The sequence below is a fragment of the Colias croceus genome, chromosome 13 (genome assembly GCF_905220415.1).
Source record: "Colias croceus chromosome 13, ilColCroc2.1".
NCBI classification, from domain to species: domain Eukaryota; kingdom Metazoa; phylum Arthropoda; class Insecta; order Lepidoptera; family Pieridae; genus Colias; species Colias croceus.
In genome coordinates, this window is record NC_059549.1 from 10,081,424 (window position 1) to 10,096,039 (window position 14,616).

Genomic DNA, 14,616 nt, shown 5'->3' on the forward strand with positions numbered 1-14,616 from the left:
GAAATAAAATATGTTTTTATAAGTACAAACTTGTATTTTCTTTCAAAACCTACCTTAAACTTAAAGCATTTTATTAAGCTAATATACACATATCTTTTTATCTAGTACTTTACTATACATTTTAATAATACCATCGACTGATACAAATAACAACATATACAGAAATCTTAATACATAACACTATAATAATGATATTTTTGTACACACACATAATTATAGGAATGTAGTTTTCAATCATAACCACATTACTTAGACATTTTTATTTTAATTTAATGCGGATATGAAAAATTTCTGAACGAATTTTATGAATACTTTCGGGGCTATTTATGTCATTGGATATGAATTTTTATGATTAAAATTCAACCCATACAAGCCGAGGCGAATTTAATAAAATTACAAATAAAAAAAATTGGAATTATTATCATCAATATGAGTGTAATTTACTTACAAACTTAATTATAACTAATATCAATCCCACACACTATATTTTGTTGAAAGTATCAATTCAGTTCCAAACTACTAAGACAAAATATATTTATCGATACTTAATATTATAAAGCTGAAGAGTTTGTTTGTTTGAACGTGCTAATCTCAGGAACTACTGGTCTGATTTGAAAAAAATCTTTCAGTGTTAGATAGCCCATTTATCGAGGAAGGCTATAGGCTACGTCATATCATCACACTGAGACCAATAGGAGGGGATCACTGCGTGTAAAACCGCGAGGCACAGCTAGTTTATGATATATGGATGATTGCGATCGAAAACATATCATGAATATGGTGGTTAATTCGAGAATAATTTAATGTTTATTTTTTTCTCTGAGAATGGATGCAATGTACTAACATTTCGTCAAAATAAATATTTACATTTGTATCGTCAGTGAAGTTCTAACAGTGCGTAAGTCAGTTTTTGCCCGGTAAAACATTTTGATGTCATTGGATGAAGAAGCGCCGCGCGCATTTTTTCAACCAATGAGAAAGGAGATAGCTAGCCAATAGCGCTTCATATTTCGTTAAAACTGACACCACGTAAGTAAACCTGAATGGCCAACACGGCGTAAGTCAGTCAGTCGCATACAAATTCATAACCTGCAAAGTGCTGTGTGATATTTATTCCTACAAAAGGTAATTATTTGCATTATTTAGAGGATTAATTGCTATAACCTTGTTTTCTATTTACTCTTTAAGCTATGTATCATAAAATTATTTTAATTGGTTTGATATTATTCAATGAAAAGTCGCTTAATTGAGAATTGTTTGACTTACGCAGTGTTTCGATATGAGTTACGTAGTGTTGTTATAACTTTTATTTTGTTTTAGCTCTGAAAAAATATGGATTCTACGAGTGATAGTGAAAATGAAGAAGTTTTGGAGTTATGTAAACAGTTAAAGATTAAAGTTCCTTTGAAAAAACAGAAGCTAAGAAATGTATCATTATCGGAGTTGGAAAATATAGATTTAAATAACTTGCCTGTTCAAATCCTACCTGAATTTGCATCTGTTTGTAACGCTTCGGTATTATTAAATCAAGAATTATCGCAAGAACCAGTGACACTTGCAGCTGACACAGAAGACGTTGTTCAACATTATGTTGAAGCATTGTCACAAGACACAGTTCCACCTTCATGTGAAGAACTGCCACAAAATATAGTGCTACAAGACCCAGCTACACATTTGGATGTACCACTGTCTCTGGAGACAACTCCATATTCAGTTGAGGAGCAGCCATCTGTGTCAACGGCTACTACAAATCCTTCTTTTATGTTAGAGAAGCAACCATCGGATGATGAATATGGAGATTTAAATTCTAATAGAAAAAGAAGCATTAAGGGGTTTGGAGACTCTAAGAAATGGGACAAATCTAGAACAAAATTGAAACGTATGAAAGGAGAAGAATATGTAGGATATCGTAGAGATAAGAAGGTTGTCGGAAATGAGAAATTTAAAGTACTTCATGATGTACCTCGTCCTGCACGTGAAATGGGTCCTAGGTGCACCTCTAAATTTTGTACAAAGTCTAAGGTCCGCGGTTGTTCAAACTTGACTGACGATGAAAGGCAAAATATATTTTCCAAGTTCTGGAAAGATATGACATGGGAGCAAAGGAAACAGTATGTTGTATCTAACGTCTTGATTTGCGAGAAAAAACAAATTAAAAATACAATAAGTTCTAGGAGGACTGATAGTAAACAATACTTTCTGAATACATCAATTGGGCGAATTCAAGTTTGTATGCAGACATTTTTAAAAACTTTAGGCTTGAAGGAGTCTACTGTAAGATGCTGGGTGGCTTCTTCGGAGCATGGAATAGCAAAAACATCTAATAATGACGTTAATGAAGAAGACCGTATTATCAAGAAAGATGACATGGCTTTTCTTAAACAGTTTTTTGCTTTGTTGCCTAAAATGCCATCGCATTATTGCAGAGCGAATACATCAAAGCAATATTTAGAGCCGATAATTGAAGATAAAACCACGCTATACAAATTATACGCCATGGAGTGTCAAAAAGTTGAAAGAGCCGCTCTGAGTCGTTGGACACTTTGCAGAGTTTTTGATGAGCTAAACCTGAGCCTGTTTACACCCAAAAAAGATCAATGCGACACTTGTTGTTCACACAAAGTGGGAAATATAACTGACGATATATATAACGCCCATATACGTTCAAAAGACTTGGCCAGAGATCAAAAAGAAAAGGATAAAGATAGAGCTAAGAAATTTGGGGATGTACACGTTTTCACGCATGACCTACAAGCTGTCAAGTTGTGTCCTCAATTACAAGCTAGTGCTCTTTATTATAAAACCAAACTCTGTGTACATAATTTCACGATGTACAATCTAGCAACCAAAGATGTCTACTGCTATTGGTTCGACGAAACTAACGCTGGTCTAACTGCTTCCGTATTTATTTCATGTATCATACACATACTGAGAAGAACTTTAGAGGATAAATGTGTTCCTATCATTCTTTATTCTGATGGCTGTACGGCACAAAATAGGAATGTATTTCTTGCTAATGCACTTTTGCAACTAGCTATAGAAAAAAATGTAGTGATCGAACAAAAGATCCTCGAAAAGGGCCATACACAGATGGAGTGTGACGCAGTGCATAGTTCAATCGAGCAGAAAACTAAAAATAAGGAGATCTTCCTGCCCTCTCAGTATGCAGCACTCTCCAAGGAGGCTAGACCTAAGCAGCCTTACATAGTTGAGTATCTGAGCTACGAGTTTTTCGATGACTACACTCAAAAAACTACTTTTATTTACGACTCTATTCGTCCAGGTCGAACGACCAATGACCCTACAGTTACAGATTTGAAAGTTCTGCAGTATAACCCTGACGGAATAATTAAGTACAAATTAAGCTTTGATGCAGAGTATCAAGAGTTGCCTCGCGGTAGAACTCGACGAAGAATGTTAATGTTTCCTGAAAACCTACCTAGCAAACCAAAGCTTTATCAAAGTGCAATAAAAATTGCTGAAAGCAAATGGCGTCATTTACAAGAATTGAAAGCCGTTATTCCTTTCGACTGCCACAGTTATTACGACTCTCTACCTCATTAATAATTACTTGGATCTCTTTTATTTTAATTGTTAACAAAGCCTGAATACTTTGATTTATTTGTTAAGGTAGATAAGCAAAAATAGTACTCTATTTATCTACTACCTCGAACTTTTGATTTGACTGATTTAAAGATACTAAAATGTGTAGGTATTACTTTGTTTAAAAAATATAAGTTTTTAATAATTACATACTAATTTTTTTAAAGAAAAACTGGTGATTAAAAGTTACTTACTAAGTATATGGTTTTGTTATGTTACTTGTGAAATTTATATGATTGATGTTTGTTCCATTAAAATAAAAAAATAAAAATCGATGGCAGTTTTTATAAATAACCTACTCTGCTTTAGAAACATAACGTATGTCCAAGCAATTTTTAATCAACACCGCAGAAGTCACGTTAAAATCTTAATAATATTATTTTATTCATATAAAACTTGTTTTATATCATTAATAAACTAATTTTAAATACTTTTCCGAATTATGTATACCTTAAATGTAGCTAACTTAAATTTTACGTAGTTATTTTGCTCTCCTGTAAAACAGTCATTTTTGACTTTCGCACTGTTAGAACTTCACTGACGGTATGTAGGAATGTGAACGAATCATAAGTATTTTCAGGACGGACCAAGCCTTTTTTAAATTTGTGACCAATACATTTGTTGAAAAGTTACGCAAAAGGAATCATAAGAAAATTCATCAGGCGGCAAGTATGTTCGCCAATATATTTTCAAAACGTTATAATAAAGTAAGAGGACAGTAAAATAATAAATAAGCTTATTTTATTGATAGCGGAAACTGGTATTCTCTACAACGGACGGGTACACTAACCAAGTAAATCCATCATTTCACTGTTACTCAGTTTTTTAGGATTATTATTGCTATTACTATTATTTTGAGTTTGACTCGGTAATAGAGATTCAAACGCCGACCAATCTTGTTTCATACTTTGATTTCCCGCCCATTTATTATTAAAATTACCACTTGGCGTATTATTATTCCAACCCGTACTTGGAGGTAACGCTAATTGACTTTGAAAAGCGTAACCCATTGAATTATTACCTAGATTACTACCCATCGTATTACTAATTGAATTATTGCTCATATTACTACCCAATGTATTACCAATCGAATTATTACCCATTGTATTACCAATTTGATTATTTATCATACCACTGCCCATTGTATTACCGATTTGATTATTACCCAGATTACTACCCATCGTATTACTGTTACCAGTATTACCCATTAGATTAATCGGATTCCGTCCCATTGGAAAACTATTATTATTCGGGCTGGTATTACCCATTAGAGTACCACCCATATGTCCCATAGAATTATTATTTTGTGATGGTATTGGTTTTACCAACTGAGTGAGATTAGATTGTAAGAGGGAGCTGGTTAAATCAATAGTTTGGGGTTGGGGTGGTGGGATCGGTTTGGGAGTGGTGATGGCCGTTGGTGGCGGTTGGCGGGAGAACTTTCGAGCCGTTTCTTGCTGTTGCGCTAGTCTGAAAAGAAATTGATTTCGTGAGTGAAACAGGATATTATTTTACTTGTACAATTATAATACAGCAGATTGGAAGACCTCCCTATTAATAAATTAATATTAATTTAATAATAGTTTTGAGATTTTGAGTGACAATTTCTTCCTACACATAAAAATAAAAATCCTGTTAGATTATTTCAGGTGTCATCATACGAAAGAAAGATTCAATTGGAAAAACTTCAATAAAGTATGAACATTAAAATAGTTATCTGTGTGCATAAAAATATTTAATTCTGAATTGTTTTTACCAAATAAACATAACATACAATTTTAACCAATCTTTACAAATCTACTCACCGTTGCTTATCCTCCATACTCAACGACACATTATCACTGACAGCAGGCACTTCCTTCTCCACCGGCTTGCTAAACGAGAATGGATCTATACCGAGGCCAGAGAACATCTTGTCGATGTCCGTCTGTGGCCCCGGCGCTGATACAAGCGTGTCTGAAGTTAGCGCTTGTTCCATTACCCTGGTAAATAAATTAAATTACAATATGCAATATAACTTCTAATTGAAAATTGGTAAGAAGTTTCACTTCTGACACGTGTGCTCGGCACACACGCTCTTTTTAAACATACAAATTATATATGGCATGTTTTTTTATTAGTGTGAAAAATATTCCTCATATGAATACTCATATTAGTTTATCTAACACCGAAAGAATTTTTCAAATAGGATCAGTAGTTCCTGAGATTACTGCGTTCAAACAAACAAACTCTTCAGCTTTATAATATAAAGTATAGATAAGAATATGTTTTACAGAACTTACTTAGATTCATTCTGTATAGAATTCAATTGTTCCAACTTCGATCTATGCTCTGCTTCAACTTTCGACACCATTTGCTTGACAAGTGATATTAGTGCGTTGAATTGATTCAAAGTGAGTCCGTTTTCCACACACAGTGGTATGAGAAATGGTAGAACTTTCGTAGCCATTACTTCTTTTGTTATCCCGAGTTTTTTGTGACTTAAAGTTAATTTGTAGATGCCTGAAATTTAATAAGAAAATGTAAAATATGTATTTACTACTAGACTGATTTTTTTGTATTGTCGCTAATTTCACATTTACAGTAGAAAATAGTATATCTGACAGTATATTAAAAAAAAATTCAATAACATTTTTTTTTTTCATTTACCTAACATTACTATAAATATCTAATCATTTTCATTCATTTTGTCAATTAATAATAATTATTGTATGCTATGTAGTTATAGTAAAAACATGAATGTTCCTTAATTCTGATCTTAATATCTTTGTATGTACCATGTTTTTATGCAATAACTGATTTATTTATTTATATATTTAATCAAACCTGGGACTCTCCAACTGCAGCCAATCTCAAACCAATGAGACAATCAAAGCTTATTATCATTACATTAATAATGAACTTACCTAATATACCCATCAGCACAGCTGGTTCTCTAGACGGAATCTGCGGCAAGAACGGAATAATTTCATCCAGTACCAGCCACTTATCCAAATGTTCCAACAACTTTCCCAAACAGAGTAAACAGTTAACTCTCACAGACAAATAATTTGTGTGCAAACAAAGCTTTTTTATACGCGGCAATAATGCATTTTTCATAGCCGGATAATCAATTAGTGATGCAAATGTTGGCAATACTGATAAACACAATTCTTGTATTTGTTGTGCGTCAGATTCTAATGCTCTATAGAGCATTGGAAGTATATCTGTTTTGACTTCTTCTCCTGGCGTCAGTTTTAACAATAACTCCATTTTTTGCATAAATATCAGCAATATTTGTATCGGTTCCTGAATTAACATAACTGGCTTTAATACAGGTAATATATATTTTATGTATTCTTCTTTCGTTGAGTTTTCCGCTATTAACAAAACATTAGGTAGTACAAACGGTACCATGGGTGGATTGACAAACTCTTTAGTTAGACATGGCAATATTCGGTAAATGCATATCCTGTGAGGCATTTTCTGGATAATCTGTGGAAGGCCTTTGTAGAACTGTGATTTTTGCAGATTGTCCCATTGGAACAGGGAATCTAAGTAGTTTAATGTTTTCACACCTACATCTTCAAAATAGGGTATCTGTAATTAAATAATTAAAACATAATATAGAACAAGCCGTAACATAATATCAGAATTAAAATGCTTTTACACAGCTAAAATATAAGTTATATCAATAAATGTTCCCTTTTACATTTAAACTTAAAAATATTAAATATTACCTTCAAAAACTGATGTGGATCTGGTCTCAACTCTGGTGTGACATTCAACATTAGCTTCACATAATCCCTCAAACCCTCCGCAACACACAACAGCCTTGACGCTGGCAAGTTCCTCATTTCATTAGCGAACCTTTTAAATTTGGTATAATCTCCACCAATGTTACCAAGTGTCTGATGCCCTGTACTGTGTAAAGCATAGACAAGCATGCCCATAGAGTAAATGTCACTTGCAGGGGAATGAGATGCAGATAATATATTCTCTGGTGCCAAATAGTCCAGACTTGGCTGTGTTAATGCTGGCATTGCTTGGCAATACTCATTAAACGGCCAAAAAGGTGCAGCCCCTGGAGGACTCTGGTTCGACACACAGAAATCGAAACCAAATATTTTCCAAGCACCTTGCTGGTTCACTACTATTGATTCTGGACATATGTTCTGGTGGAGAAGCTTTACGTCATTGTGTAAGAATGCTAAGCCCTCAGCTATTTGCATGAGACCATATTTGATCTCTACTTCATAGAGCTTATAGTTGACTAGGTGGCTAGGTATAGGTTGTGGCATGTTTTCTGTGTTCCCTAATATATTAGCCAGACTGGCAAACACTGGTTCTGTAGCAAATGCTAAACTCTCTCTGCTCTCTTCTAAACTGTGTTGCACTGTTAATATTTGTGGGTGTCGCAACTTTGTCAATTGTATGATCCCACGTTTTAAAATGTCCAGCATTATATCTCTGTCTGCTTTTGACCATCTGTCCAATTGTTTCTTTTCAAACACGAATATTGATGCTTCCTGCTTTGTCGATTTCTTATATCCTTTGTATACTTTCCATAATAGGCCTAAAAACAAAAAACATAGTTAAATCTATTGTTCAATACATCTATGTTTAGTATTTATATTTACATTTACCTGGTCCAGCGCTCGCGATAAACTGAGTCGCTTCGAATTCTCGGGTTACTGGATTTCCTGGTAGTACACCCGATAACTGTGATACTGTACTTGTCACAGATGAATAGAACTTATTAAACACCTCCATGATTACAACAGTATTTCAAATTTTAAGAAACAATGAAAACATTACAGGAAAATACAGACATGAAAACAAGTACGAATCTGTGGTACGAATTCCGAAAGAGGATCGAAATCTCAAAATGTCAAATCAATTAAAATGACAGTGACAATTTTGCAAAAGTTCGGAAATTTAATTGCATGATCTAATAAATAATCAATCAATAAATCTTAGCTAATTGTTACTAAATAATATTATACATTATTTAATATAGATTGACAAGTTTCAATAGAAAGTGAATACTAATCCTTGACTTGTTTTATTCTTTGTAAATTTTTAAATATTTTGCACTAGCCAACTTTTGTAAATTGTGTCATATATGACGTTGACATGTTATTGATATAAAAAATTGCTTACAAATTTGCTTTCAGAAAGTAAAATAAAGTTTTGTTAAATTATTCGCAATGATAATAAATAGAGATTAAAATTATGCATTTGCATTATTTCATATTAGTTCTCATACAACTGTTTACTCTTTGTGTGGCTGAGAGCGACCCATATTCAAAAGAACCATACCGCCCATTGGGACCTTTGGTCAAATGTAGTTTTTTACCTTTAGAATTTCTCGACTGCGATGAGCCTGTTGATCATAAAGGTAATGAAACAGCGAAGAAAGCGGTGAAACATGGATGTGTTAAATTCGGTGGCGTTAGATACGAGGATGTTGAGAAAACAAAAGTACAGTGCAAAGCCCTCGATGGAATCGAGTGTCATGGAAGCAGAAGTTTTCTTCGTGACGGCTTTCCCTGTGTTAGATACTCCGGTCACTACTTTACTACGACTTTAATATACAGTATTCTGCTTGGTTTTCTTGGCATGGACAGATTTTGCCTGGGACAAACTGGTACAGCTGTAGGAAAACTGTTAACTTTAGGTGGTCTAGGCATTTGGTGGATTGTGGATGTCGTGCTATTAATAACTAATAATTTACACCCTGAGGATGGTAGTAATTGGAATCCTTATGTTTAACAAAGCCCTAAATGCTATATGATAGATAAAGAACCAATTGTATATTATGTCAAATCTATATTAGATTTATATGCTTTCTCTCATGTTTTGATTATTTTAAGAAAAAATATTGATAAGTAATAAATGTAGGTTTATATTATGTGAATATATTGTAATAAATCATGTTTATGAATAAATATGTTATATTTGATATTTTTATCTTTCATTTATTGATCTTGCAGAGATTTTTCCTTGTATGTGACAGTCCTTTATCATTCTAGTAACTTATATCAGTCTGTATTTAAGCAAAATACATTTTGTTATTAAAATTTTATTGATTCTGAAAAATAGTGAGATAAAATAATGATGTAAATAGTCATAGACGAGAATATCTGTCTTTAATTCAATTACATTATTATTATATTTGCCTCAATTGTTCAATGGTCTATTTTTATTATTGATAGAAGTGTTTTAGACTACAAGCCCGCATAGGAAAAAAATATGGGTCAAATGAACCACCAGGGGACATATCTAGAACGATAGCAGAGCAAAAAATAATAAGATTCATCACTATGCCGTCACTTGTAAGCTGTCCAACTGAGTGCAGATGAGAATTGAAAAGTACAGGTAGACTCGGTAAATTTTGGTCATTTGACCATGTACGGCATTCTTAACCATCGATAGATCCATTAAAAATAATAAGAAACCGCTCAGTGCCGTACAAAAATGGTGGTCCACAAAGTCGGAATTTTTATTTAATTTCCGAGAGTTACCGGGGGTAAATTTGGTCATTTGACCATGTACGGCATCTGTGTCATACTATGCCTATACTGCTTTTAATCCATTATTCCGCAATGCCGTACAAAAATCATGGGGACAAGGGGAAAAAATCGAGAGTTGCAATCCCCTCTCTTTCCCCACTCCAGGGGGTCATTTGACTAAGTACGGCTTCGGTTCCAAAACATTATCTACCACTCAAAAGTACTATTAAAAGCAATGCCGTCAAAAAATAATTGTTCTTTTAAATGTATACCAATAATCATCTTAATTTCATCGAATTCTTGATATAAAGAGCTGTAAGGTCATTTGACCCTGTACGGGAACTTTTTTTCATGATATTGTAAAATTCAATTGTTGTATAGTATTGCCGTTCAAAAGAAACCGTTCTAAAAAAAGTTATAGAGAAATGCAAAAACAGAAATTTTGTAAAAGTTTAAACATCGTAGATTAATGAAATATAATAGTTTTCTACACTTTATTCATTGTTTTAAATAGTATTAACATAGATAAATTAGGAAAAAACGATGCCGTACATTTTTGTGCAGACCACATCTTTTAGGCTGATGAAAGCGACGAAAGCTACAATTTTAAGGGTGCTTTATGGCCATTTGATACAGTACGGCATTAACATATTTTTACCCAACTACGGCAAAGCAAAAGGAGGGTTATGATTTTGACAGGTCATGTATGTATGTTCATCTATTCCCTCGTAACTTCTAAACTACTTATCAGAATTCGACAAATGACATATCATTAGAAGCGTCTGAATTGTTCACTGGATAACCAGCGACCAGCTAGCTAAAGGCTATATGGGGTTTCACAAAATCTAATGTGGCGCCCTCTAGCGGACAAAACATACAGAGTAAAAAAATAAAGTTAAGATAAATATGCCGTGTTTGGTATCATTTGAAAGCGCTTTACTTGTACATTTTGAATATGTATATATTACTAGCATTTGCTTGTGACTTTACCTGTATTCATGGGCTGATTGCATATAATTCACATCTTTTCGTTCATAGCTTCTTTATTAGTTCATCAATTTAACGGAGTCCATTCCACCTGACTCCGACTTTCCAAGGTGATAATTAACCACCTCGAGCTTCTTAATATTAATGTATATTTATATTTTATTATCAAAATATAAAGCAAACATTTCGTTATATGGATTTTTTCTTTTTCAGATTTTTCCCCTTTGAACCAACGAAAATGTACGGCACATGAAAAAATATTATCTATGCATAAAATACTTTAAAAATAAATTTATTTCGTGTTGTGTCAAATGACCCCCTGGAGTGGGGAAAGAGAGGGGATTACAACTCTCGATTTTTTCCCCTTGTCCCCATGATTTTTGTACGGCATTGCGGAATAATGGATTAAAAGCAGTATAGGCATAGTATGACACAGATGCCGTACATGGTCAAATGACCAAATTTACCCCCGGTAACTCTCGGAAATTAAATAAAAATTCCGACTTTGTGGACCACCATTTTTGTACGGCACTGAGCGGTTTCTTATTATTTTTAATGGATCTATCGATGGTTAAGAATGCCGTACATGGTCAAATGACCAAAATTTACCGAGTCTACCTGTACTTTTCAATTCTCATCTGCACTCAGTTGGACAGCTTACAAGTGACGGCATAGTGATGAATCTTATTATTTTTTGCTCTGCTATCGTTCTAGATATGTCCCCTGGTGGTTCATTTGACCCATATTTTTTTCCTATGCGGGCTTGTAGTCTATTTAATATTATTCATTTACACAAAATACATCAGCATAACATTAAATTAAATTCATCAAAATTTTAGTAACAGATGATATGTAATAGATGATTATTAGTAACAGATGATATATTGTAATGTACTAATAATAATTGTTCTTTTTAGTCTAAATTTTATCTTGTCTTGAAACTCAGAAAATATTCAATTGGAATATGTGAAGGAAAGTAGTACATGGAATGTTTCAGATAAAAGAGGTCTATATTGAAATATAGGCCGCACAGTACTTATCTAATTTTTAGGTTGTAAGTTTTTGATTGTGTAATAGGTATATTGTTTTAGTTTTTAAGTTTTTTTTTTTTTTTTTTTTTTTTCACCATGTTTTTGTTCTTACTTTTTTTCTGTTTCTGTGCGGCTTGTATACTTTGTTGTCAATAAATGTTTCATTCATTCATTCATTCATTCATATTACCAGAAACTAGATTTCCGTCTGCGGCTTCGCCCGCGTTTTCAAAGGAAATCCCACATAGTTCCCATTCCCGTGGGATTTCCGGGATAAAACTTATCCTATGTGTTAATCCAAGTTACCCTTTATAGGTGTGCTAAATTTCATTGTAATCGGTTCAATAGTTTATGCGTGAAAACCATACATACGTACAAACCTTTCCTCTTTATAATATTAGTATAGATAACTACGTATACAATTAAATGCATTTGATTAAAAATATAATAGAATAAGCTTTCATTTATCAACTTTGATTCCTCACTGATAGTTAAAAATAAAACAGCAAGTGTTTTTAAGAAATTTATTAACTTAAGCCACTAAGGCAGATGCCGTGCTGGACTCATATTTCCAGTTGGGAGGCAGCACACTCTTTGTCTTATAGTAACGAGCGAGCCTGTGAATTCTCGACTCGACCAGAATCAGCCTGAACTTGCTGTCCTTGTCCTTCCTGTTGCGTTCCAAGTGCTTCCTCATGGCGACAGCCTTCTTGATCAGGTAGTAGAGATCCTCGGGTAGATCGGGAGCGAGTCCCATGGCCTTCATGATACGGAGGATCTTCTTACCAGTGACAAATCTGACTTGTGCCACTCCGTGGGAATCCCTGAGCATGACACCTGAAATTGTAAATGTTCTCTTTAGTTTGAATGAAGATTGTGACATGCTAAGTGGGTAGTTTTAAAAAATAACTTATTTCTTGGTTTGATAATTATAATTATTATTTTTTGTAAGATATTTGAAAAATTAAAATTAAATTTACAGGATAACATCTTCATCCTGTAGAGAAAATGCTTTAAGGACATTTAAGTTTACAAATCTCTAACAATAACAATTATGTACAATGTTGGTAAAATAGGGTTAATAACACACCTCTATCAATTGTGAAATCTTTTAAATTATGAGATAAACATACTGTCCTATTAGATTGCATTTTACAATGACTAAAGACAGTTACTATACAATAAGTATAATTTTTTTTTACTAGTAAATGCTTCTAATAGTATTCAAAGAAGTAATAACGAATATTGCTCAAAAAACGTAAATATAAAGGTAATGACACATTTTCATTAGTAGATACAGATGTGATATTTAAATGCTTCTTGTAATTTGCAGGTTTGTGGCTTATACACTTCCAAACATGACTACACTGTCTCATAAATCCAAGTTAAACAAAGTTCATATTTTAATCAAATAATCATAATATTGTGATGCTCATTTCCTCCTTCAACTAACTGTATCTAGGATTTTAGAATTACAGTTTGAGAATTTTTTTACTCATTTAGTTATTTGTTTTTTTAAATTACCATTTCTATACAATAAAAAGCAAAAGCAATAATATTGGAATACAGAGGTATAGAAGCTTATAAACAGACAACATTTAAAAAAATAGTGTGGCTGATGTTTTTACTTGTAAAATTGGTGAATGTTAATTTTTAGTGGTGATATAAAATTAATTTACGTAATCTTTATCACTAGGTATATTGCTTATAAAAAGACAACGGATGATTTTATAAATTTTGTCACAATACAATCTTACACACCACATCGTTTAATTTAAAAAAAAAATTGTGTCGTTCGTTTATTGTAAATCGAAATGTTAAACTTAGCGTGGAAAATATAATACAAATTAATTAAATCATAACCCATATTAATACCTAGTTATATACAGGAGGATGGACGAAATCTACTCACCAATTTGTGAGGGAGTAAGACCCTTCTTGCCGAACTTAAAAATGTGTTCCTTAACATCATCAGCGGTAGATTTTAACCAAGTTGGTACACTTCTGCGGTAAGGCAGTGCTGATTGGGAGATACCCTTGCTGAAACACAAAATATACACTCGTAAGGCATGCCATGTGTGCCAACATAGGTTATGTTTTCACCGAGTTTATTAAACCACTTGAAAAACTGAAACTTTGCTTTGCATGGTAGACTTATCATTTTACACGGTTTAAAAATCAAATAAAATTACCCAGGTGCGTGCATACGACCCATGGTTGCGGCTTTTTATAAAATCGCCGATCTGACAACGACAACAAGGGGAATCAAAAAGATGGTTTCTTCTGCTCCCGGAAATGAACAAAACTGCTTTGTCTATGGTTTAGTGTTGTCGAATAGATTATTCCGGTTTTTTATTTATTTTACAGATTATTAAAAGTTTTAATTATTAAATATCTAAAACTATTTCTTTTCAATAATCAAGTAAGCATTAGTTCAATGTAATTAAGTATGTTCTTAAGAACATTTATACTGAATATAAGCCATAAATAATAAATAATTA

At 33.1% G+C, this 14,616-nt stretch overlaps 3 protein-coding genes across 5 annotated transcripts; 1 reads left to right on the forward strand and 2 right to left on the reverse strand.

Annotated features, from left to right (window-relative positions):
* Positions 1-4,321: 4,321 nt before the first annotated feature.
* On the reverse strand, positions 4,322-8,424 carry LOC123696873 (SCY1-like protein 2). 3 transcript variants are annotated; one of them, XM_045643254.1, is made up of 7 exons: positions 8,229-8,424; positions 7,323-8,158; positions 6,510-7,182; positions 5,886-6,105; positions 5,409-5,585; positions 4,819-5,073; positions 4,322-4,767 (listed from the first exon to the last, which is right to left on the reverse strand). In XM_045643254.1, the coding sequence occupies exons 1-7, from the start codon at positions 8,353-8,355 to the stop codon at positions 4,389-4,391; spliced, it is 2,667 nt and encodes an 888-aa protein (XP_045499210.1). In that variant the 5' UTR covers positions 8,356-8,424; the 3' UTR covers positions 4,322-4,388. The 3 variants fall into 3 exon arrangements, with proteins under 3 accessions (XP_045499210.1, XP_045499211.1, XP_045499209.1); XM_045643255.1 differs by having other exon boundaries at positions 4,322-4,635; positions 4,711-5,073; XM_045643253.1 differs by having other exon boundaries at positions 4,322-5,073.
* Positions 8,425-8,711: 287 nt separating this feature from the next.
* LOC123696737 (TM2 domain-containing protein CG11103) lies at positions 8,712-9,379 on the forward strand. The gene has a single exon (XM_045643097.1). It carries the CDS (start codon positions 8,818-8,820, stop codon positions 9,355-9,357), a length of 540 nt encoding a protein of 179 aa, XP_045499053.1. The 5' UTR covers positions 8,712-8,817; the 3' UTR covers positions 9,358-9,379.
* Positions 9,380-12,625: 3,246 nt separating this feature from the next.
* On the reverse strand, positions 12,626-14,447 carry LOC123696955 (40S ribosomal protein S13). The gene is made up of 3 exons (XM_045643351.1): positions 14,308-14,447; positions 14,028-14,155; positions 12,626-12,952 (listed from the first exon to the last, which is right to left on the reverse strand). The coding sequence occupies exons 1-3, from the start codon at positions 14,328-14,330 to the stop codon at positions 12,648-12,650; spliced, it is 456 nt and encodes a 151-aa protein (XP_045499307.1). The 5' UTR covers positions 14,331-14,447; the 3' UTR covers positions 12,626-12,647.
* Positions 14,448-14,616: the final 169 nt, after the last annotated feature.